This window comes from Trachurus japonicus, chromosome 7 (assembly GCF_045865225.1).
Source record: "Trachurus japonicus isolate A0001 chromosome 7, Traja_1.0".
Classification (NCBI taxonomy): domain Eukaryota; kingdom Metazoa; phylum Chordata; class Actinopteri; order Carangiformes; family Carangidae; genus Trachurus; species Trachurus japonicus.
The window spans coordinates 24720745-24746874 of record NC_140913.1 but is presented as its reverse complement, the minus strand read 5'-3'; the positions used below and the strand labels follow the sequence as shown (position 1 = coordinate 24746874).

Here is a 26130-nt window from a genome sequence, read left to right as displayed (position 1 = left end):
CATGTACTGTAAGACACATTTGATGTTGACATGAATGTAAACAAACCAAAAGAATACAACAGGAATCTCCACACATCTCAAGTTTTTTTTTCTTCCCCCAGTGTAAACAAGAGCGGTCGGTCTCTCCTGTGATGTGAGTGGATAAATGATCCCAGGAAACTCTGTGCTCCTATTTTCTTCATCAGTAAAAGGTGAATGAAAATCCACCATGTCCCTCTGCAGAACAGTTTAATGGAGTAAAGCTGCTGCACTGGGCTGCATTTACTTGATGACTGCCAACTAAAACCAAGCATTGTGCCTGCCTGCCTGCCCTCCCACCCACCAACCCCCACCCACCCTTCTCCAGTCTGCAAGAACAGCATCTTAGTAGATGAGGTGGATTATTGGCAGTTCGCAGACGTTGGAACAGCACGTGTCAGGTCTGGCTTCTGTTATTTATGGAGCCTCTCGGCCCCAGCCCTCACTCTGCAGCACAGATGCAGGTGGGGTTTCATTATTGAAGATGCTCTTCCACTTCTTATTAGATCTCTGACTCTCAGAGTGCATTAAGGAATTACATTTGGACAGAGCGTCAGCAATACATAGAGGTCTGTCTTTGTTACCCCGGGAGTCCCTCTCTAAAACCTGTGTGTGTCCAAATTGTATGTCCGCTTCTTTTTTTTTCCCCCTCTCAAGAATAAAGAGTGTGTTTGCACTCAAGCTGATCCTCTGTACACCACACACACACACACACACACACACAAGAAAATTATTGCTTATTGATCTCCGCTTGTGAAGATAAATCTGAATCGTGTTCTCCTACCTCTTCAGTAAAATTGTCGTACAGTGCATTGCATCCAAATGAATTCTCCCACAAACAAACAGCTCAGAGTTACACCCTTAAGTAATGAGCAATTCTCTAGTTGTGACCCATTTCTCTCAAAATGACAAAGAAATCTTTTGTCTGAGCATATTTACACACTGGGAGGTGTGCATGCAAGATTCATGAGCATCTCCAGGCAGCTGGTCCATGATCTTCTTAATCAATCAGCTGAGCTCAGATGCTTTTTTGTATTGATTCTACACAGAAGAGTCTGAAGATGATCAGTCTCTTGAATCTCCTGCGGGCCTCTTATGCTAAAATAACAGAGTTAAAGCCCAAAACATTGAAAAAAAACAAAACAAAACAAAACAAAACAAAACAAAAAACACAAGTGTTAATTAAACTATAAGTAAATACAGGACACATTTAGATTCCAGCTTTTACCATCTTAGAGAAATATGAAGCTTCATTTATACTAAAACCCAAAACATGGTTGATTCAGATGATAACAACATGTCAATAAGCCTTACTGACTGTAAAATATCCAACCAACACTCTGTGGAAACCTCATGTTTAGGAGCACTAATGAATACAACTGGTAGGTACAGTACTTACTAACTTACACTAATCAGTAATCACATCTTTTCATAATGGTACAATTAAGGAAACATGTGCAGCCAAACGACATCTGCTCTGAGTTTTGGTTTTCATGAGGACGAGCTCATCAACACACCTTTTTTTTTTTTTCTATCCAGAGTAAGACTAATGTAATTAGGCATCTTGGTGAATAATGGTGCTGTCACACACACTCGCTGCCTCAGCACCAAGCAGGCGCCCACACTATTTTGTTGAGAATGATCTTTGTGTTCAGGGGCTGGCCCGGCCAACGGGGTCCAATTCCATTATCATAAAACCGTCCACACACAAGAGACCAATTGTCCCCTCGGTCTCACCGTGTCCCCTGCTCATCTGGCGACTTTCTACCATATGCTGCTGGATTTAACAGCCCGGTCACTTTATGTCTTCATTAAGTGCGTCCAAGTCAAAACAGTATAGGCACGGACTGAGAATGGAGTTAAAAGGCCTGATCCTGCTTTTTATCTGGTGATTGTACATAGAAAAAGAGTTTAAAGGGTGAAACTGAAAATAAATATCTCTCTTCTATATTCGGTGATTCCACTGATAAGGGTCAACAATTGACAGTCGATAGCGGTCAATAATGTCACCCAGTGGATAAGAGCTCCTTTCAACTTGGAGACTTCGGAACATGCTGTCCAGAAAAATAATAATAATAATCTTAAGTCACTTACCAGTTTTCATGTAAAAGGTCGCAGGCTGTAGTTCCAGTTCCCACTAAAGTCTCCCCATGTGTCTCTGTTGACCGGGCTTTGTATCCATAGAGTCCAATGACACGGACGCGTAGTGCGGACTGGACTGGACTGTCCTCCCGGTGTGTCAGCACAGCGGAGCGGAGAGGAGCGCAGAGAGAGAGGGAGGGAGGGAGAGAGAGAGAGAGAGAGAGAGAGAGAGAGAGAGAGAGAGAGAGACCACCTCGCTCACCCTGATCACCATTAACGGAGGCAGCTCGTAGGAGAGAGAGAGCTGGGTTATGGGTTATAATAAAAAATAAAAATAAAAATAAAAAGGGCTGTAGCTGAAGCCTCCAACCTGCTGTGTGTGTGTGTGTTTGTATCCTCGCCTCGGCTCCTTCTGTCCCCACAGGACCTCATCAGTCTGCTGGAGCAGCGCCTCGTCCTGCGCCTCGTCCTGCGCGTCGCGCCGCAGATCGACACATCCAGGATCACTGAGCTCCTGCATGCGCGGTGTGAAATGAAATCATGACATGATCATCAGGAAAACGAGGCATCTGATCAATCAATCTGCCTACAAATGTGCGGATTTACCTCTTTCTCTACCTCCTTTAAGCACAGTGTGTGTTTTCGTGGGGAAATTTAGGCTAGGCTGCAGAATTTCCGGTCATATCTACTGTAGATGTCAACAGATTTTTTCACGGCGGCTTCATTTACGCCTGTAAACTCCAATCAAGTGTGAATAAATTGACCTGGCTTCATGAAATAATCACAGGGTTTATTGTAAGGCCTATATGTCTAATATACATTTGAAGCATAGGTCTACATATTACATTTGACTGGGTTAATGAAAGTCAGTGTGCAAATATTGGCTAAAACTGAAGCTCTTGGAATTTCCCTTTGAAGTTTTTTAGTAAGTGAGGGATCATTAACTTTCTCTCAAGCAGCGCCATCTAGTGTAGTAAGTGTCACATTGCGATTTTTATCTCTCAACATATCTGAAAAAAAATAGAAAAGGCAGTGTCTTGTAATGTTATTCATCCATCCACCCATCGCTCTGTTTTTTATACATCAATCCTCCAAGGCTGAACAGGTTCTGGATTGTGGTCACTGATAATAATAATAATACACTGTGTCAGTAAAGAGGAGAGACAGTTTACCTGTGAGAAATGTGAAACAAATAAAATGCAAGAGGACACAGTGGAGTCAATTTGTCTGTTTCACTCCTATTCTAATTTCCACACGACTCATTAGTTTACAGACGTTGAAGCAGGTCGTCTCGACAGCTCCCCCTGCTCCTGTGAGAAGGAGGAAACGCCTGGGCAATTTGAGCATGACATCTCCATCTATTTCACAAATTATCTCAGTTGTTTCTCGCTCACGCAGAAAACTGATAACTGGATGGATGTAAAGTTCAAATATTTATATTTCTAAATAAAAATACCTTTACTTTATACATTACAACTTTTTATTACCGTCTTTCTGACCTCTTACATTTCGTTGCTTTGCTTGTCTGATATCTGACAGTGACATTTTCTCTTGGCCGAGAAGAAGGTGGATATTTAAAGTGTGTAAGTTCAGGGGTGGGCAAAAGAAGCTGATGTTTACAGAAGATATTGATACATAAACTTGAGGAAAGGCACCTTATATCATGTTTTGGGTCATTTGAAAACCACCATAACTCCAAAACAAGCACTGGAGACATATTATGCCCAATTATTGTTTAATCTGTCAGTAATGCAAGGACAACTCTAGTGGTGTTTCTGCATAAGGAAACCCGTAACTTGCTGTGGTGCGTCTGGTCCACTGACAGAGCGAGATGTTGTTTTTCAAACAGTAGGAGGTGCTGTGTGATTTAAAATCCATCTAGCAGAGACAGGGTACTTTGTTAGGTGGGGAAAAAAGGAAAGGAAAACGCAGCCACCACCACTAGGAGTGTGCAGGTCAGAGCACTGCCACCCATCAGTCATGGTGATGTGGCTTTAAAACAGTTAAGGTGCTCTGTTGGGTATGACACAGCCATCAACCGGGAGAGGGAATAGTGATTGCATCAATACACTATAATAAACACACAGTCAGATCTGCACTGAATCACAGCTGGACAAGCTGACGGAGCTGCACTCCGTGTGGGATTTCTTAGGAATTCATCAGATTTTCCCTGCTATGTTTACGCTGCACAGACATACTGTATACACACATATATAAAGGCCTAGATGTTGCATTTCAAAAGTGTTAGGTGTAATGGAAGGAGAAACATTTATATGTTAATTCTCCTTTATTCACTTTCTAGTGAGTGAACCACACACTGGGGATCTGTATTTGAATAATTTCTAATTTACCTTGGTTAAGCATGACCTGCTTGCATGTATTTTCACTGTAACATCATCATTTTTTAAATCAAATAGAGCTGGAAATTAGACAGCGATGTCGAATTCACAAAAGCCATGGCGTACAGACCCCCCCCCCTCTTCCTTCCTCCTCCATTTGCTTTGGCAAACACAATGTATATCATCACTGCTTGTCTGAAAGCATTCAAGCTTAGCAAATACCTTTCATACTAAATGGCAGTGAAACAACGAGAGATGACACAAGGGCAACAAGTACAATTACTCAGCCGCGGAGCGTCTCTCTTTTTCTCTCCAATTTTCTCATGCACAAACAAATATGGCATTGCTTTCTCTGTGTTGGATTCCATGGCATTTTCTAACTTTGTCCTGACAAATGGTGATTGAAGACATATTGGGGGGGAGGGGATTTTTTTTTCTGCTTTTGTCTGCATGCACATGCCAGATCTCACAGTGGGTTTGCCTTTCATTTAAGTAACTTCTGCAGCAGTTTGATCTTCTTGAAACCTGAAATCATCTCTCATTCCCTCTCAAGCAAGAACCTGCTTTTTTGATGTTTACTTATCAAGCATGAAAGAGATTTCTAGGACAAACTTAAAAATAACTTCCTCTATAATTCACATGATAACACTACAGAAGATACAGGTGTTTGATTGCATGCTGCACCTGTATGGAAAATGAAATAAACCCACGCCAGCACAGTGGGCTCCCACTGTATGTTAAATGCTTAGCACTGTGACTATGATTTGCATTTAGATGCAGAATGGTATTAGAAAGCACATTTCCATATATCGTTCTTTGAAGATGTATGGCTTTGCTTTGAAGCAAGTATATTAATTACAACAATGGAGGCAAAGGAGATACTGGACAGAACAGACCAGCGTTGGAATACTAATAGGAGATTTAATATGAAAAAGCTTACAGAACAAGGATTATCTTCGCTATGCTCTGTAAGTGTTGTTTTGTTTTGTATGTGCTTCAAGGAGACAAAAAAGACCTGACGCAGAGGAGACACCGGGGACGGCAGGTGACCACGTGATTCCTTATTTCCATTTGTTTTACATTTAAATGTGACATAATCAGATTTCACATCCCCCTGCTTCGTTTTCAATCAGTTAATCAACCCTCATTAAGACAATTTATACTTTAAGTAAAAACATTAAAACACACACACCCACACACACAAACAAAACAAGATGGAAATGGAACAAACAAACTCCAGAGGCAGAGAATGGGGGGAAAAAAAGAAGAACAGATGAAATAAGATGGTTAAGTAAATGACAGGTCTACAAAAGCAGCTTTGTGAAACAATCTACTGATGAGTTTCCCACAGATCCACAGAGGGTCTGTTCCAGGTGATTAAATACACTCCATGTTTGTATCTAAACTAAGATCACACAAAAAGTGCTGTGTTTGGGCAGCCAGGAAATCTCCATGATTTCAGCTGTGTAACCAACAGCAATGCTGCAGTGTGTATCCAATCGTGATTAATGCAGTGCTGAGCTGATGTTGTATTCCCAGGGAAACTGACAACTATTTGCTTCACAATGTTATCTACAAACATACTTCCTCACCACACTTCTCGACATTCTGCAGTGGCAAAAGGTACCTGCACATTTGTTGAAGAACTACATACAGTAGCTACTTCTATGACTATTACAAGGTTAACATTATACTTTTTTACTGCTACTTTTTTTTACTATAATGCTCCTATATAAGATTTCTTACTATAAATGGGGTATTTTACTTAAGCACTGTACTTCTACTTCTGTGCTTTAACTTAAGTGACATGTTGAATGCAGGACTTTTAAAAGTGCTTGAGTATGTCTATATGTGGTCTTGTAGGCAAGAATATATCTCACACAGATGAAAACTGTTATTCAATAGTACTTGACATAGATAAAAACATGAAAAGATTAAATATGTCAACATGGCAGTGTAATCTACTTAAGCCTTTGCGTCATCTTCTAAGGAGCAGTGATGACCTCGTTGCAAGGTAAAGGGTCAGATCTCAGCGATGGGCAGCAAGACGAGGCCTCGAGAGCGACTTATGAACGCTCTCCTCAGCTCCCAGGGTCCTTGAACGCAGCACGCCTGCTTATGACTTTATGAACTCAACTGTGTATCTATAGCTATAGCTTAACTTTGACACCGCAAAACAAAATTTACTTGTAAACTGACAATCCAAATCAACATTTTGTAAACCACAGAAACCATGGTAACGTAGTCAATTCAAGCTTTAAAAAATTGTCTCTGCAGATAGACATCCTTTGCCCTTTGTTTAAAACTAAACTGTACGCGATGACACCACTTAATACAAAAAAACTTCAACTTAAAGATGGGACTTTTTAAAAAGCACTATTTTAGACCCTTGTGGACCCAAGACTTTGTGTAACACACTCCTTCCTTTTATAGAAGAGAAAGATCATTACTACATTTTTCTTTCATTTAATAATAATGAGTCCTCTCCTGCACCCCGATAAATGAGGCTTTGCTCAAAATCGTGCACCAGTTTTAACTGAACCACTTTAAAAATGGAGATTTCATACAAGACCTCTTCTCTGTTTTTTTTTTACAATCATGCAGCAAAGCGGGTTATGTCTCAATAACAGGACAGAGTCAAGTTGCTGGGTCGTAGGTCCCTCAATTCAGTGTCTGAGGGTGAGATCATGGCAGATGTGAGAGGAAGTGCTGCTCCAGGCTATGTCTCCAAGAGGCCAAAGGATACTATGTCATCCACAGGTGCACAAATGTGAAATGTAGGAAACATTATGACGGTATGGTTTCTAGTGTTGTGGCTGGAAAAAGCCTGTAGGCAGGAACTTGATCTGATAAGCGTGGTGAAAAGTGTGGGAAATTCTGGCTTTCATTTCAAAGGGTGCAAAAGAGGGAACAAGAACCTAAGACTGCACAAACAAAATTTAATTAAAATGAGAATGTGGAGACATAATTATAAATCATTAAAGAACTTCAAACTATCAGAATACTATTGCCAAAGCTATGCAGATGGTATATTGTGCTGTAAATCTTGAAACTCCACTTTTAATAAGAATAGTGTGAAATAAAGTTTTAACATAACTTAATGGTAGGAATGTCAGAGCTAGCAGTTTCAGAGACAAGGCTATCTGCTGTGTCTAAAGTTTCCAGGTATCAAGAGCAGCTTCTCACAGCTTTTGATCTTGAAAATGCACTGAGGTGGGGAAGCAGGTAATGAGATCGGCGCCCGAGCACAATACTGTACTTGTACACAATATCACAGCATGGCAGCACTGACTATTGTGAAGTTCTTAAAGTGCTAAAAGTTGGTGGTTGAACCATTCAGCCTTTCTGCTGACACTGGTATCAATAGGAATATACATTTATGGATATTTAAGTGCAACTTCAAATAACATAACCCACATTTACACTGTGGTGCATTAGTTAATAATGCAGCATTCCTCATATACTGTAAAAGCACTATGTCATGTTACCTAAGAGCACATGATCTGCAGTTATGAAGGCCAGACATAGGGGATAAAGGCTGAGGTGTTTGTAACAGTGCCAACAAAAGGACAAAAACAGTTTGCAACAAACACTGTTTGAGACTAGTTAGTGTGCCAGTTTGTGCCTGTTTCTGTGCCCTGGGCTTTAATTATTGAAACTATTGTTTATTCATCAGTTTTTAACCCTTTAAGTTCCCATGCAGTATTATGATCAATGCACTTTCAGTTAGTTTTTAGCTTCAAATGCAATTTCAAGGGAAGCTAACTAGCATAGCAGCATTGTCCTGCTGTTGGCTGGGGATTAGGGTCGGGTATTAAACCTCAAATTTCTTTGTAACGACTGAGTGTTAAAAACCATTAAGTGGTCACTACTACTGCCTCATTGTTTATTATTTTAGGCGTATCATATAAGCCTTAGGTTAAAGCAGAATCCTCCCTATGGTACATTATTTCACCTTCAGGAGGTAATGGGCAGTGGCTTACTTTAAACATCTGAAAGAGTCGTCTTTGTTTGTCTTTGAAAGAAGATGTTTACATTTCTCAAAGTACAAAGTATTCCCTTGGCACTGATGGTGAACAGTGTTGCCTTGGCCAAAAGAGGAGTCTTGCTGAAAACATACTGACTGTGCTGATAATGGAGAGAAGCCTGGTGGGTGCGTATTCACCAGCCCACGGACTCAAGGTTTAAAAACGACCAACATTTTCATGTTGGACATTGATTAATTGTACAAACACAAAAGTCTTGTCGTTCTGCTCGGAACTATGATTATGTGCTTACTATGGTACAATAAAAACATTGACGACTATGATTTACATTTGAAAGAATAAAAACAATGCAGGCAGATAAATAGAACAAATACATCAGGATTTACATTCTATAGCATCGTGTCTGAGTCGGGGGGATAAAGGAAAAAAGATCCTCAAGGTTTTGTTTGTCTGCACATGCCTATACAGATTCCAGGAATGTGGAGAATGGTGAGCAAGCGACAAGAGAGGCCTTGTATTTGGAGGTCTATCTCCTGCCCACCCTGTAGATTAGCCTCTTATCTGTTAAATGAGACAGTGCCGACGGATTTGGATAACAGGACTTTGGCATCAGCACCACACTCCCTGCACTGAGAGCTTTGCTGTATCACAGAGAGTCCCTGTGCGAGAGCTAAGCAGCACAGGCAGCCTTGGACCAAGCAGTGGGTGGATATGGGGAGCCACATAATAGGCAGCTTCAGACGCTGCCATTCCTTCTTCTTGAACTCTGCTGTTTTTTTTCTCTTTCTTATCTCTTCTTATAGATATGACATTAACACAGGATTATAACTAATACAGCCCAGAGTCTAAGTTCAATTCACTCTCTCTCACACATATCACCTGTATGTATGTATGTGCAGCTATGCGTCCTGTAGTCACTGACTCATTTTTTTTTTTTTTATCTCTGTCTGCACTGTGACCATGTGACTAGCCAGGCAATAAGGAAGGCTGAAAAGCATCCTCCAGCTCTGACTCATGATTTGATCTGGCTTGTAGTCCCTCACCCCAGGCCGGAATTGATAGGTGGCGTTAAGTGCACACCTGGGACCCGATGTTGGGTTTCGTCACTTTCTCCCCATTTCCGTCTTCTCTAAGCCCAGGGCCTCAGCTCAGCCATGCAGTTATCAAGCACAAGTGCTGCACCGTACACTTGGCGTCCCACGCAGACTTACTGAGACAGGGCTGCCTGACACATTAGGCGTGAGTGCCAGTCACCATCGGGTCCGGTGGACGAGACTGGAGCAAATTCCTGAGACCTTACGTGTTCTTGCTAGTTAATAAATCTCTTAGCCCACCGAGGACAGAAAACACAGGAGGGTGATGATTATCTAGACCGGGGAGGTAACAGGAGAGGACACAGAGTCAGGTTACACCAAATAGGCTTGTCACTCTGTGCAGGGATTGTACACTCCAAGATATATAGGCCACATACCACAGGTGAATCTGACATCTAAGGTTACCCAGAGAGACAGACAAGTAGGAGTCTTCAGCTACGGTGGCAGCTCTGTGAGCGTGGGTTTGGGCACAGCACTGCTTTGAGCTAAATGTTAACATGCTGATAAAGGTATAATATAAAGCGGATGTGATGTTTACCACATCCACTGTCTTAGTTCTGCATGTTAGCAAGTTAATTGCTGACTGGCATGAAGTGCAGCTGAGGCTGAACTTACTTTAACGCAACAAAACTGTTTCAAAAGTCAAAGTTGTTACACTTTAGTTACCAAACTGGTGCAAACAAGGAGATGATGAGGACTGGAGAATGTGGCATCATAGTTATAATGTGCAAAAGTGTCATTTGGAGTCCTGTTTAGGGCTGTGTAATCAAGTTACTGCATTGTTGTATTGGGTTAAAGGTACGTCAGGTGACGGCTAAGGAGTTGCAGAACACATTTAGGTGCTTTGAAGGGCTATTCTGTCATTGGGATTTTGATTTGATTTCTGCTCCTCATTGGGGTCATTCTCTGGCCATGCCATTTGCTGATTTCAGTATTTACTGATGTCCTCTTGATGTGTTTCAGAGTCATTAAGCATCATTTGTCTCCGATAACAAAACTATTACCCCAGTCACAAAAGCCATTAGGGGCTCTTCCTCACACTTCCATTTAGCACGAGGCCTCACTGAAAGCTGCATGTTTACCCTGTAATGGAGTGTCCTGATCTGCCAATGTTCGGACATACAGAACTGCTAATGACCAATCCCCTGTAATTGCCTTCAGACTCTCTGATGGTGGATTAATTATGTTGGGTAATTTGCAAATTATCAGCTAAATCGCCTAGGCTAGACTTGGATGGGTTAAAGTATATTGAGATACATGTAAATATGGCAAGATGGACCTGTACAAGTCACAATTTTCATTTCAATGAGACATAATGCTTGGTAAATTATCACCATTTAGTTGTTTTTCTACATAAAGACAATGTTTTCACAAGGCTGAGGCTTGCTAACAAACTGTCTTCAGTGTAAACATGTTCTAATGATGATGGTAGCTCTTAGAAAACCTCGTTTGTGCTGAGCAGTGAGAAGAGATAACCAGGGGGCAGGCACAAACGGGAACAGTACTCTGGTCTAGGAGCGGTGCTGAAAGGAAATCCTCCTTCTTCCTGTTCTATTATCAGCTCAACAGAACAAGTGACGGCATAAGCAGACACCCACTGAGGACCAAAAACAAAACATCTAACAGGTAAATCATGTGCTCCTGACACATTCATCCAAGTGTTACACCACTGATCTTGATCAAATGCTCCTGAAAAACGCTTTTCATGTCAGATCCAAAAATCTATCATACTGTAGATATTTTAAATTATGACTGTGACCATAAGTGGGTTGAAAAAAAAGATAGAGCACTCTGTGAACATATAAAAGGCAGAAAGGGCCTTTCCATTTGTTATTGAGTAAAGCTGAGAAGGGCTGTCTCAAGTAATCTACCATTGTGAGAGAGGGGAGATTGGCTCCATTGAGGGTCTTACTACTCAGCCAAACCCCTCAGCGGTCTGCTCAGAATAACCCTTCTAATAAGTCACTTGGAAGAAAATGTGGGGAGTCAGCTGATTCCTAATCCGCTCTCTTTCTCGCTCTGTGCTCACACATCAAGAGTCAGATTGATATGTGCAATCACATGAAAGCCTCTCCGCGGTGGGGCTATATCATGGTCTAGTAGACCTGCAGGTGTTTTTGTGTTTGTGTCTTTTGGCGAAATGGGAGCTGGTTGATGCATTTAAAATGGAAATCCCTCTCCCACAATAGGCCTGAAGTGTAAACAATAGGATGAGCGGGCAGAAATGTGTTTATTTGTCTCTCTGACATTGATACAATTTACATATTATGGCTGTGCTGACTATGTATTCATTAGATCTAGAGGCAGTTGAGAGGTGTAACACGATCACAGAAAGATTATCATTACGCCAAATCTGTTATGTGTGAATGCAATCTGTGATTTAAAACTGAATCCATGGAACATCCTATATGGGATCAAAGATACTGGAGGTACTTCATCACCTCCGTGTGTTTACTTTGAATAGAACATCACTTTAGATAACTAAACATACAATCCGCCACAACATGCATGCCCCCTCTTTCATACTGTTACTTTGCAGGGGTGAACGAAGAGTCAGGGGGATTCATTTGACTGACAAGTCTATGAACTGTTACAGACAGGCTCAGTTTCTCTATCTTAAAATCCTAATCATACTTGCCAAGGGTTTTTATTTGTATATGAAGGCACTTTCTTTTGTTGTCAGGACCATCAAGCCATTTTTTTCCCCTCCAAGACATTCGCACAGTTTATGGTTTATGATAATGAATGAAGATGGCGTTACGTAAATGACACCACATATTTCACGCAAATATTTTCAGCGGCGTATAAGACTGCTAATCATTTGTTGGCAGTGCAAATGATAAAAATGTCCATATCCACTGGTGTATTAGGCAGTTTTATCTGACACTATAATGACATCTGTGATTTTAGTTTCACTTAACTTTTTTTTCTTTTCTTTTTTTTAAAGTTTTGCTTCCTCTTCTGCAAAAGCAGCCGCCAGCCTGGGAGATGTTTCTCTTTCTTTAAACTTTTCCTTCCTCTCAAGTTTTGTTCCCAGTAGATTGCGTGCCCTATTTAAAAACCACAATAATGCAGACTAATGTAACTAGTCATTCATATTAACTCAAAGAGATCTCAACAAAGTAAAGTCACCTTCTTTGCATGAATCTGTTCCACCTTTAAAGGAGAAGGTAGGAAGTCATCAAGGTAAAGAAAAAGTGAACTCAAGGAATCCTTTGCTGGTTTTGATGTCTGTCCCCATAGATTCAGTGTTTACTTTTCCATGGTTTCAATAACATTAAATGAAGCAACATGAAGTATTACATTTTATTTTACATTTATGAGATGAGTTACAGTGGCTATTTGTAAGTTTTGCTACTGCTTATAGCCACTGTTGGCATTAACAGTTCACTTACCAGTGCAGAGGAAGCATTGTACGATCAGCATCAAACTTCATTCTTTTATTCACAATGAGCTGCCTCCAACTGTGGAAAACAACAACACCAATATTAACTGTCATATATCAACCATAGACCCATAATATAGACTTGTTAAACACACTTAATCTGGCAGCTCGTCATCCTTGGTTTGAACCCTTGAAACAACATCATGCTTGCATCTTGTGACCACTATCACAGTTGCCTCCAAGCAGTCAAGTGTGTCTCTGAGACCAAACACACAGATGCATTCCCACATTATAGAAAACTTTGTGCAACGTGGCTGTACGATAAGACCTCTGCAGCACATTTTTTAAATACCCCCTCCCCAATAATTCAGTTATCAGTTGGTCCATATAGTGTCAAATCAGAACAAACATTACGCACAGAGCCTTGACGTCTGTAAAGGCACCTTCCTCTGGAGTAAGGAAGGAACATATAAATGTTTCCCAGATAAGAGTGTGAAACTATTGACACACTTTGTCATCATTTGTACAAACTGAAAAGAGGTCGTGTCAGTTGTTCATTTCAACACTTCTTGTGCAAATATAACCTTTAGACCTTGTGTGACTGGTTTTTGACTTCAGAAAACATACAATCGTCTAATCGAGAGATAAAATTAGGTGTGTTTTTAACCTTTGTTGCGATACAGCCATGACAGGACATTGATAGTGTTTTTTTTTTAACCTTCATTATTGCTATATTTACAGTCAAACAACACAAGCTCTGCAGAGAGATAGCCTACCTGTCTTCACCGGTGCTTTAAATTTTGTACCTTTGGAAAGCAGTGGGTCACAGGATAACTTTAAGTTCCCTTTGTGGCATGCCATTCTGCATCATTTTATTCTGTGCCGAGTTTTTTTGGAAGATCAAAGTTGGCTCATTCTCTGCAAAGTCCTTTCAGATACACTTGCGATGAAAGGCTCAATAAAAAAACCTGACATTTAAATGAAATAAAGTAGATTTTATTAAACTGTCCTTTGAGAAAGGTCGGCACTTAGGAAACAACTGCCAACTTTAAATTGTCAAATGTGATAAGTCATGATTATATCCGCGAGAGAATATATTTGTAGCGCATGCTTACAAATATCAAATGAGTGAATTTACATTTCACTTAATGTTTTCTGTATTATAAAAAAAAATACTGACATAAGCAATCTGCATGGCAGGAGATAGAGCCATGATAGCTGCTGGTCACGCCTGTTGACTGCTAGTCACTGCAAAATCACAGGATATTAAGGATTTATCTGTTCTATTGTCTACGTGCTTGTTTTGTGGGGGGTTTTTTATATATAGGAATATAGGACCAACACTGTGTCCTACAGGAAACAGCGATGCCCAGGGCAACTTTCGCATTCAGTTAGACACTGAAAATGAATGCATGATGGCAAGGCCTTAAAAAATAAGTGTAGCCTACCTACAGTACCTCAGATTGCTGTGGGTGTGCTGTCACATTATTGGGAGATATATGAGGAACCTGAGGTTGAATTTTCTCTCACCATATCCATCTTGATAAATCATTTGTTTACCAGTGAGTTTTAGCCTATCTTTGCAGACAGAGGGGCCTTGCAGACTTTACCTTTCACCTCCTCTTGCCTATACATGCTTGCAAGCTGACTCAGTTCAAGATTAAGAAATAAAATACATACCTCACAGGAGGCTGGGGGTGTTAGTATGTGTGTGTGGAGATATGTGTGTGATTATCAGTGTGGCGCTAATAAACACTCACCGCCAGTTTATCCTTTCACCTGCATGTCTTCAAATAAAGGGGAGGCGGAGTCATGCTGGTACACACCATCGGCCTCAACTTGTAGACCTGTCTGCTGCGAGGAGGACAGAGCAGGCAGGCAGCAAGGGAGGGGTAGCTGGCTGCCGACATAACCACAATAATACAGACCAGTGAAGTAGCCTTATAGACTTATCAAATCATACAGACATCTGCACCTCCTTAAGACAGCCTTTTCTTCTTTCTTTCTTTCTTTTTGTTTTTTGTTTTTTGTTTTAAACCTAAATGCTACATGTCCATTTGTGGCGTTAAGGGAGAAATCGCATGTTTTTTTTAATGGCGTTTGGGAAGTCTCCGCCGCCGCGCGCTCGGGCTAGAAGAGGAGACGTTACGGCGCGAGGCAGCTAACAGTTAGCTCGTGAACAAGGTCAGTTTGTTTTGAAATGTTGTGCTGTGTCGCCGTTTTAACACCGGTGTCGTCGGGAAAGACACCCCCGACACCTTCGTCACCTCGGCTCATTCACAGAACTGAGCACCGGGCTCGGACGGGAGGGGAAATCGAGCTACATTTGTCACCATCATCCCCACCAACACCACCAACACCACCAGCAGCAGCAACGGTAGCAACGGACACTCCTGACGTTAACGTTAGTTAGCCTGTTGTAGGTTAGCAACCACCGCCGGTTTAGAGGCTCTCATCTCGGGCAGGCTCACTCACTCTGCTCGCTCTTTTTGTTACTCGACTCTGGTGGTTTGTGAAGTGATGGAGCTAATGGACACAAACGGGGTTTTTTTTTCTATAAAGTCGAGCCTGTTTGAGTGAGCTAAGCTGCAGTAGAGCTGGGTATTTGTGCGGTGGTGTGGTTGGTTTCTCCCCCAGCAGCAGCAGCAGCTACTCGGTCGGTGTTTCCGCCTATAATAAAACAGGTGCACCTCTGCGCTAGCGATGGGGCAGATGCAGGTTAGCACTCGACTCAACGCAGCCTTTTACTCTCTATTTGTAATCTAATTTGCTCAAGATTTGAAGGAATAATAATAATATCCTTCCCCAATGTGGACTGTTAAATGATTTACCAAGGTTGATTGATTGAACGTCGTGGGTGGCGATATCATTTTACATTTTAGGCCTCGTCGCTTACCGAGTCCAGCAGCAGCAGAAACGGGCCCGGTAGCTAACCTTTTTTTTCTTTTCTTTTTTTTACTTAGCTAATGTTGCTAACTGGTTAGCAGACTAGCTACTAGCCGCTGTAACACAGTTGTTACAGTCAAGCCAGAAACATTTGGTTGTGTTAACGATCTCAAGTCTATTATTGAACCACACGTCCTAAACGAAATGTGTTGTCATTAACCACAGACTCTTAATCGATGATGATGATGATGGTGATGGTTTAGCCCAACTTGATATTAGCGTGATTTTCCTTAACGTGTTGTTTAACGTTGCAGTAGTTTCCAGTTTTGCTTTAACCCGAATCACATGTGTGACAACTAACATCACATTCATTAGCAGTAGAAACTGTCAGTTTACATGAAATACGATAATAACAGCAGATATTTCTTTTAGGTATAAATGTCACTTGTTGTGAAGCTTCACAGGATAATCATATAGGTTATTTTACACTTGATATCACTATTGCTTCAGATTTTATACTATATTTATGAATGGACTTGAAAAAAAAAACAACCACACACACACAAAATGATTTGTTGACTTCTACACTGGGTTTTAAACATACACAGTTTCCTTTAGTGTGAAATGAGCTTGCTCTCAGGTCATCGTGCCAGGTTAGACATTTCACTCAGCCAAGGCCAGATTTTGTGTTTTCTCTCCCCACATATTTCATTACTTTGTTGAACAGTGCAGAAGGCAACAACACAAGGGAAACATCCAATTGCGGAGCAAGCTTGTCTTGTGGATATGTTTGTTATTCAGCTCATGCACTATCTGGAGGCTGCTGGATGTGGTACGTCAATTCAATTGGCCCTGAGTGCCACTGTGCATCAGAGCTCTAATTATTTTTGATGGTTTTCAAGTTTTAACTACTGTTGAACTGCAGACGGCGTGGATACTGTGGTTGTTAATGGTTTTGTCCCCCTAGTAGTGCAGGCCTCGGTGTCAAACGGGCAGATATCACCCACACTCAGGCCTCTGTCGTTCCACTTTTTTACTGTATGGAAAGCAAGGGCCCTGTCGTAGAAACTGTGAGGTTTTAGTACTTGTTAAGAGTATACACAGTTGGAAAATGAACAAGTTGTGTTACCCACGACTCCCTGGTATATAACAAAAAGAACATTTTATATGAGCCTTGATTCAACGACACTGGGGCTTTTGAAACTTTATTTTAGCGAGAGTGTCATTTAGCTTGGCCCCAGTTCTGTCGTAAAGATATTATCATGATCGTAATAATGAGTTACAATTATTCCCTCTTTGAGCATTGTGAAATGCCATTAAGGCAACTTGTGCTTTTTTGAAGAACGGACTTTGAATTTGTGCTTTGTGTACCATTTTACAGGCAGAGTGTTTGTTTGAAATGAAGCACCTTTGAGTTTTTTAAGGTCAGTCCTCTCAACAACAAGCGACATGGCTTTGTTTTACTATTTTGTTGAGCCACATTTTGACTGTCAGCTTTTTCCTCAAGTGACACATCTTTGTTTCTGTTAAGGTTTACTCATCCCAAATGCCTCCAATTATACACTTTTCATTTTATTATGGTTTGTTGCTCATTTGAACGGCGTGTTGAAACACTGCAAATCAGCATATTAAAACGTTTCATATTTCTTAATGAGTTGTTTGAATTGGATTCTGAATTACTCACACACTGTGAAATGAGAACGTGATAGAATCTAGGCCACATTGTGAAGAGCTCACTTTGATGCTCAGTTGTTGTTTTTCTTCCTGTGTATGTGTGTATGTGGTGGTGGGGGGGGCAACAGCCTGAGGTGAGTTGTAATACTCATATCTTAATTAAATTAAGCTTGTGGGCAAAATCTATTTTCATGTTAATGCCTGTGTTTTACATATAAACACATATGGATAGATGAATCCAGCAATATGGTTTGTCCTTTACACTCGGCAGGCTTATTGTAGGTAGGCCATCCAGGATTCAACCTTAAAGTTATTCTTTTATGACTATGTTGAAGAGACCGCTCAGTGTTTTTCATTTACCTAGGATCTCCAGAGTCAAGGCTGCATGGGGGAGAAGGTCACGGGATGTATATGTCCTATTGAAAAGTACCGAGGTGACTCAGTACTTGAAGTTCCCAGATAAAAATGCGTGTCCCAACTTGGTTAATGGGTTAGGTGGGGGTATGACTCATGTAACCAGTTTGTCTCCGCTTCTCACAGTTGTTACACAGTGCTTCCTCTTGGTCATATATCTTATTTTTGCTCTTTATTTGACACATCCAGTATTTCAAACTACAGTACATGCAGGATGGTGGAGGGTGCAGGATTCCTCTGGATGAGAACTGATGTATATGCCACAGCTCTCCCAGCTGGCAGTCTAGTCATATAACAGTCCACTTCTGTGCCAGAAACACCACATCAGATACCTGCAGTAGATGCTAATGAGCCATTTGCACCAAAACTAGAGCACAATAGATTGCACAACAACATATACGTAGTTGGTGTGGTTGTGACTGGAATGGTTTAGCCTACATGTTTATTAGTCAGTAAGAGGAGACAATCCACTGACACAATAGATTTTCCCAGCAAACAAACTGTTGCTGCCTTCGTGTTATAGGTTTTTGTCCAGTGATGAATCATACATCTTTAAATGCAAAAGCAGTGGGTTGGCCTGTGTCAATAGCAGTGCCTGAGCTGTATGCTACTATACTGTAGTGCTGCTGGGTGCACTGCTTACAATAACACGATCAGATGAATATTTTGGTGGTAAAGGACAAGGAGATGGTGTAATCAGAAGAAGATAGAGAGGTTAGGCTACAGTATGTTTTAGTGGCCTTGAACCTTTAAACATATTCCCACATGATTTAAGCTTTATTGGACATAGTTGCCACTCATGATGTCTGAAGTCAAGGGCTGAAAAGCTTGTCAGAAAATGTATTCCCTTCATTCTCATCCTTTGCCACATTGATATAGGAACCCATAATGTGGTGTCACAGTTTAAGGTTGTGAAAACCCAGAGAGAAGGTGCAAGTTTATGGATCAATTTTATTTATTTACTTACTTATTTTTGCCTTGACACCAGTCTGAACTACTGGATAGACGTCTGCACTGAATTTGCAGGATTTTTTACAGCCAGTTCAAAACCTTTCTGCACCATTCAGCAGAGAGAATACAGACACTCATGTGGTTAATAAGCCACTGTTAGAAGGTTTTAAAGGTTTCAAAAGCAGTGGAAGTAAAAGTCTAAGACGAACGTTTCCCCCGTTTCTCAGTGACTTGACGTCATTTCCCTTGGGAACTGATTCAAGCCAGATGTTTGAATGCTATGTGACAGAGCAGCACTGACAGGGTTTTTGCATCGCAATGATAATTTCCTCTAATGTGATTCAGGTTTAAACAAAATGAATAATCGATTGTCTGATTAGTCTTTAAAGAGAGTAAAAGAGAGAAGCAGTGCAGATGAGTCAGAGAGAGTTAAACTGCCTTTTATAATGTTCATTAAATTCTATACCTTATCACAAAACAGTGATGCTGAGCATCTGTTGCTGCCTATATTTGGGATAAATGCATGTATATTTTGATTGTGTGTTGCATCCTCTGATATCCGATGGTCCCATTGCAGCGAAACCCTCTTTTACGGGCCATTTCTTTTGCATTAGTCATCCGAATATTGCGGGGTTACTTCCAATGTCATAAAACTTGTTATACAGGAGAAGGTTTTGTGTATAATGACTGACAATGTGATGTGGATCCTAGACCAGAGGTTTGGCCGATGATTTAGATGTGATGCGCAAAGACCTTCTGTGATAAGTATCCTTGTGGCAATATTTTTCTTTGTATGAGTTGACGTCACAACCTTGTGCCAGTCGGGCATTAGGATTCCAGGCAATTGGCTGACCCTCCTCTGCCAGTTTGTGAGTGCTACAGGATTGGGGTTGGCTGGGTCAGCACAATGGAGGCTCTAATTCCAACCCTCAGGGCACCTAATTAAAACTTACAACCAAGACAAACAACCTTTGACACTTGTACATCTCACGAGAATGGCTATTACTCAAAATACCACGACAGAGAGGTGAAGATAAGAAGGATATTGTGGGTGGGGGGGTTCATTCTCATCAAGCAATGTTTACACTTTGAGAATTTAGAAAAATTGTTAAAATCACATTCCTTTGTCGTTTACCATGACATAGTATGTATATATGGCATTCATTTTGGATAATGATTCATTCATTCCAAATATTACACAACACTGTAATTGACTCATTAATTACTCTCTGCGTAATAGACACTGAGCAGTTCACCATGTAGTGAGCATTGGATTTAAATTTCACCCATTAATTGTCACTATTATAAAATAAAATGTGGTAACTACTAAAGTGTGCTTTTGTACTATCAATATAGCTTGCATACAAACTATTTTGGTGGTAACAATCACTGAGTAGAAGTTGTTATGAGCAGGAACCTTGCCTTGGAAGCAGTTTTACTACTGTGTTTGTACTGACGTTTTTCTTTTGTCACTCTTTTTATTTTTATTCTGTCTCATATAGCGGGCTGATATGGCTGTCTAACAGGCTGCCAAAGATCTCTTCATGGCTCACAGAGGACAACAAAGAAAAACCACTGCATCTGTGAGCGTCGCCAACAACTAGGGAATCTGACCCACAAGCATATCATCAGACTGACTTCAGTGCATGTGGCCTCCTCAGTTGTTCATAGACATCTGTTGGGCAGCCCAAAGGCCTATTGCTATGCACTATAAAAGGAGAGACATGAGCTGTGGGGATGCTGGGAGGAGCAGGCTTCTTTCGTGCAGGACTATCCCTCTGGTAATAGGGCTCCTGGTGACCATGGCCCAGGGCACTGTGCCAGAACAGCAAGAGACAGTGGTGGAGATGATATCTGTGGAATTGGAGGCTTCCATGCAGTCATCTGTACTCTCCGAGCTCCAGGCTGCTGCATCCTCGGTCGGCGAAGGGCCGCCTACGGCCATCCCAGATTCCTCTACAAAGAATGGGGGAGTGCACACTGGCATTCCTGACTCCTCTGCAATCGTGGGCCAGGTGTTCCAGTTGAAGGTTCCCCCAGGACCCGCCAATGCAAGCTGTAATGTCCATGTAAGTGCGCTGTACAGTAGGATTTTACATTAACAAGAATGACTCATTTTTTTTAACAACAAGCCCATTGCACATCCTCTGTTGGAAATATATTCTGCTTGTGATTAAATCCCTCAGAATCTAAAATGAATGTGTTAGAATTTACATGTAAATTTTTTTAACATCAAATTAATGGGGTCAGATTCAGAATTAATCAGTCAATTAGACTGGTATTTGTGTTTTTGGAAATTTATGAATAACAAAGTGATAGGGGAGGACTTTGCTGTTGTATTGATAGACTGAAGGTCGTTTTTGTATTTTTCATTTGGGTGGTGCTTTTTATTCATTTTAGCAGTAGCTTTAGGGTTTACCTAAAAAGAAGTCAAATACTGTATATTTCTGCTTAATCATGATGCTAATGCTGATTAAAAAGCAAATGGCTGAGTCAAATTTTGTTGCATTACAAGATTTAAAACATATTTTTACACAGAACTGAATGATAATGACATTGGAATATAAAATACAGTATTGTAGTCTAAGATATACTAAAGGTATTGGTGAATTAGGTGAAAAAATGCGTAGAGAACAGTTCAAACAACATTCACTACCTGCTTTTCCTGCAGAGACCACGGTGGCCACATGTATCACAATATTTTTTCTATCATTGTAGACATAGATAATGTGATATAATCTTTAGTCCTTCAGTTCTGATCACTGTATCACTACTAATTGAAGCTGACTGTGGTGCAATTTGATCCAGTCAAACTTATGAATAAGCTGAGATGATTATTATTGGCCCAAGTGCTGATGCAGAATGATATCCTGTCATACAGTAATAACTCAAAATGAAGAGTGATGACTCACATAGTTGTTGTTATGAATAGAAACACACTCTGCTTCCTTTTCATATTTGGCTAGATTTGATAATCTGAATGGAGCTGGGGGGGTGATTGTGAAGAGGGGGGGGGGTAGTGAAAGCAGTTCAGCTTTTACTTTACACATCTGAAAGTTTTCTATCCATCTGTGTTTTTCTTCCACTTCCCTTTTCACTGACAGCTGGTTCAACATGAAATAGAGAATATCTCTTAGATACAGATTTGCTTGTTTTTCTTATCTCAGTACACAATGTGAGCTTCTTCAGACTGTAATTTTAGTCATCACTTGCCTTATCAAGTTGAGTTTTTTTTTTTTTTTTTTTATCTTAGAAATATCTTTATAGAATAAAACAATAATTGTGATTTGGTTTCTCATCCTGCAGCTCACTGAGATGGGAAAGGAGACTTTACCCTCCTGGTTATATTGGGACAAAGAAAGCTGCACTCTAAGAGGTTTGGCGCTGGATCAGGATAAAGGTGTGTATCATATCTTGGTGTCTGGAGAGGAGTTAATTGAGAAGACCGGCAGCCAATTGTTCCCCAGTACGGTCTTCTCTATCGAAGTGTACCCAGAAGAAAGAGCGGACAGTGAGCCGGCCCTGCTCACTCTACAATCCGACATTAGTGGCCTCCAGCCTTTCACCTGTGGCTCTGAGGAGCCCGTGACTGTCCTCACTGTCATCTTGGATGCTGACTTGACAAAGATGGTCGCCGAACAAAGGGCCAACTTACTGGGCATTATGAGGAAATTCTCACATGTGCCCCTGGAGCAAATGAGGGTGGTCCCTGTTGTTAACAATCGCTTATTTGACATGTCTGCTTTCATGGCTGGACCAGGGAATGCTAAGAAGGTGGTAGAAAACGGGGCCCTGCTGTCATGGAAACTTGGATGTGCCCTTGACCAAGGTAACATTCCTGACATTAGCAGTGTCCAGTCCTCAGCAAAGGACGGGACCATGTCGGCCAGGCTGGGGTACCCAGTGGTCGGCTGGCACATCGTGAACAAAAAGCCCCACGGTGTGAAACGGGTCAGACGGCAGTTGAACAACACGCCTACCCCGGTGCCCTCCCTGCTGCCTCCAACTACCCACCCAGAGCCGCCTATACGAGTTGTTCCCACCCCGACCTCGCCCTCTATTGCCCCAGCAACGGACAGCTCTGCCACCCCTGTCCGAGGCCCCTTGCCCCTTCCTGTGAAGCCCACAATGAGGGTCAGAGATCAGATAGCCCACACGCCTGTTTTCGGGCCCCCCCAGCCCACAAGAGTACTGGGAACGACGAGCACCGTTCCCATCCAGCCGACCATGACCAGGCCTACGATCGTGGAAGCCACCGCTATGCCGACGCCACCAAGCACCACAAAAAGACCCAGAACCTCTGCCACCAAGAAACCCAAGAAACCCAAATCTTCCACCCCAGCTCCCCGGGAACCCAAGTCCACCACACCCAAACCCCCCAGACGCACCACTCCTCAGTCTTTGCCTCCAGACTCAAATCAAACCCCCGTGATTAATAACCCCATCGATCAGGTGAACGCATGGGTCGGCACATACTTTGAGGTTAAGATTCCTCCTGATACGTTCTACGACAAGGAGGACGGTACCACTGATAATCTACGTTTGACTTTGAAGAAGACCCCCAAAGAAGCAGTGAATGAAACATCTTGGATCCAGTTCAACAGTACGATCCAACTTTTGTACGGCCTCGCAGAGGAGCAGCACGCGGGGAAACACGAGTACTTCATGTTGGCCACCGATAAGGGCGGGAAGAGCATCATGGATGCTTTTGAGGTGCAAGTCAACCGTTGGTCTAATAATGACAAACCGTCGGTTGTGTTTGCTGCTCGTTTCCATGGTGACCCCAAATCTTTAAGCAACGATGTCCACAAGAAGATTCTTTTGACCAAAAAGTTGGCTTACGCTCTCGGTGATCGCAACAGCAGCACGGTGACGCTGAGGAGCATCACGAGGGGCTCCATTGTGGTCGAATGGACCAATAACAGTCTGCAGCAAAATCCCTGTCCCAAGGACCAGATCACAGTTCTCAGCACCAGGATTTCGGACCCCCAAGGGACCCCGAAACTAGCCTTCATCAAAGCTATGGAGCCAGAATTCAAACCCATTAACATCTCCATCCGGGGCACAAATAAATGCCAGAGCTACACCTTCATCCCACCAGGAGAGGTGCCGCCGCCCGTTCTGCCCACAGCCACGCCCTCACCGGGGACGGGTCGTAGGAGCAGCGACGACGTTTACCTACACACCGTCATTCCTGCCGTCGTGGTAGCCGCCCTGCTGCTCATCGCTGGGATCATCGCGATGGTCTGCTATCGCAAGAAACGCAAGGGGAAGATGACCATCGAGGAACAGGCCACGTTCATCAAGAAAGGAGTCCCCATAATATTCGCGGACGAGCTGGATGATTCCAAGTCGCCTCCGTCCTCCAGCATCCCTCTCATCCTTCAGGAGGAAAAGCCCCCGCTGCCCCCTCCGGAGTACCCCAACATGGCTGGCCCTCACAGTACCCTGCTTAACCAGGATCTGCTGGAGGAGTATTCTGTTTATCAAGATGACGATCCCAATGCCCCTCCTTACCAGCCCCCGCCACCATTTACTGTCCCCATAGAGGGCAAAGGCTCGCGCCCCAAGAACATGACCGCGTACAGGTCCCCACCCCCCTATGTGCCTCCCTAACGCACACTTTGGAGCTTTCAGTTTGGAAAGCAGGTGCAATGTAGGGATGCTTGTTGAAAACTACTACTACAGGAGTAATTTTTCATGTGTTCAATGAAATGGCTTTGACTTTGTAGACGCAAGGCAACCATAACCATATATTTGACCACAATGGATAAAGACACTGTATCGTACAATTCTACTACTGGCACAGGGCAAATGGACGGGGGACAGTTTGTAATTTCCAACACTTTTTTTTGTTGTCCTTCAGATCTGCTTATGACTTCTTGCATATTCTTTTTTTTTTTTGTCTGTTTTTGCCAAGAAGAGTCAGTTTTATCTTCAATGATGTACTATTTCTATTGTATAGAAAATAATAAAGAAGCAGGAAAGACTGAAGCCCACAGGGCCTTTGAGCAGATGTCACCATGACAACAGACTTGAGGCTCTCCCTCACAATGTTAATCTTTATGAGTTCTATATCACTCTTATCTGTCCTTTGGCTAGGTTTACTAAGATTTTGCACCTGTTATTTCTAGAGGGGAATGAAATACAAAAAGCCAAACTGAAAGCATGAAACACTTTATTTACACAGGAATCAGTTTGTATCTTAGACTTTGATCTTTCTTTGTTCTCTTCTTTGCTTTGCTCCCTCTCGACAATAACATGCAAACCTTGCACTTATGCAAATTCTTGTTAAACCTTGCACTATGTGTCTTGCACAGAATTGAACACAGTAAGTGGTAGTCCAATAAGGAGAAAACAATTCTTTTTGTATCCTTGAACTCACCACATGACTGAGATTCCTCTGGTACTTGATCACAAAGGACATTACACTGATCACGCCTGTTGTAGATGTAGCCTAATTAAGTTACAAAACAGATAATGACTTTTTTTTTTTTTTTTCTTTCTTTTCTTAATGTGTGCCACTGAACCTGCCTGTGAGATGACTGGGTTTTGCTGTTGCCAAGGCAATGTCTGTGGTCACACGGCAGACCTTGTGGGGTTGCTACAACAGTAACGAAGGGGCCAGAGGAATGCCGTGGTCCACTGCAAGGCGAGAATAATGTTGGCAACACGGTCAATGAGGTGGATCCACTGTCTTATATTCAGTTGGTTTTATTGGTGTGTGGGGTGGGTGGGCTTAGAGTACTGTATCATCACTGCTCTGCCTGTAGGTGTTGCACTGTCATGTCTTGTGCATCACCTGTTGTCAGTTCAGATGAGGCATGGGGACAAGGGGATGTACATAATTGTGTGCCTGTGAAATTAAACAACTCCATAATGTTAGTGTTTTATCAGTAAAAGCTAGTCGGGGAGAGGGGGCGGGGGGCAGGGGGTCAAGAGTGGGAAATAATTTTATTTTTTAATTGTATGTCTAGATTTATGATCACAATCATAAAAAAAAAAAAGACTTTATAGTTTGTGAGGGTACAAAAGAACATTTACTTGCCTATCACAAAAAAATACTGCATTATCTCAATATGGGGAACAAAGAAACCACAACAATATGTGAATTATGTACATTTCATATCTGATATCACCATAAGAAAAAATGGATAAAAATCTAATGTTTTTACTGAGTTTTTGATACAGTCTTAAACTTGTTTTATGAAAATATATTAATAAAATGTAATACTATTTGTAAAGCCTCAAAGATTGTGTCTCATTGAGAAAGTGTACCTGGATTAAAAATGACTTTTCAG

General features: G+C 41.8%; 2 protein-coding genes across 4 annotated transcripts in view; one reads left to right on the top strand and one right to left on the bottom strand.

Annotated features, from left to right (window-relative positions):
- The window catches only part of LOC146984824 (poly(rC)-binding protein 4-like), a 36483-nt gene extending 33849 nt beyond the window's left edge, over window positions 1-2634 (bottom strand). Inside the window, exon 1 of one of the 2 annotated variants that reach the window (XM_085782275.1) lies at window positions 2113-2634. The gene's annotated coding sequence lies outside the window, so the exon portion shown is untranslated. The remainder of the gene's footprint in view (window positions 1-2112) is intronic. The other variant, XM_085782276.1, reaches the window with a different exon arrangement.
- A 12081-nt stretch (window positions 2635-14715) lies between these two features.
- Window positions 14716-26081, top strand: LOC146984823 (dystroglycan 1-like). 2 transcript variants are annotated; one of them, XM_085782274.1, is made up of 3 exons: window positions 14716-15088; window positions 20332-20898; window positions 22136-26081. In XM_085782274.1, the coding sequence occupies exons 2-3, from the start codon at window positions 20476-20478 to the stop codon at window positions 24443-24445; spliced, it is 2733 nt and encodes a 910-aa protein (XP_085638400.1). In that variant the 5' UTR covers window positions 14716-15088; window positions 20332-20475; the 3' UTR covers window positions 24446-26081. The 2 variants fall into 2 exon arrangements, with proteins under 2 accessions (XP_085638400.1, XP_085638399.1); XM_085782273.1 differs by lacking the exon at window positions 14716-15088 and adding an exon at window positions 16446-16622.
- Window positions 26082-26130: the final 49 nt, after the last annotated feature.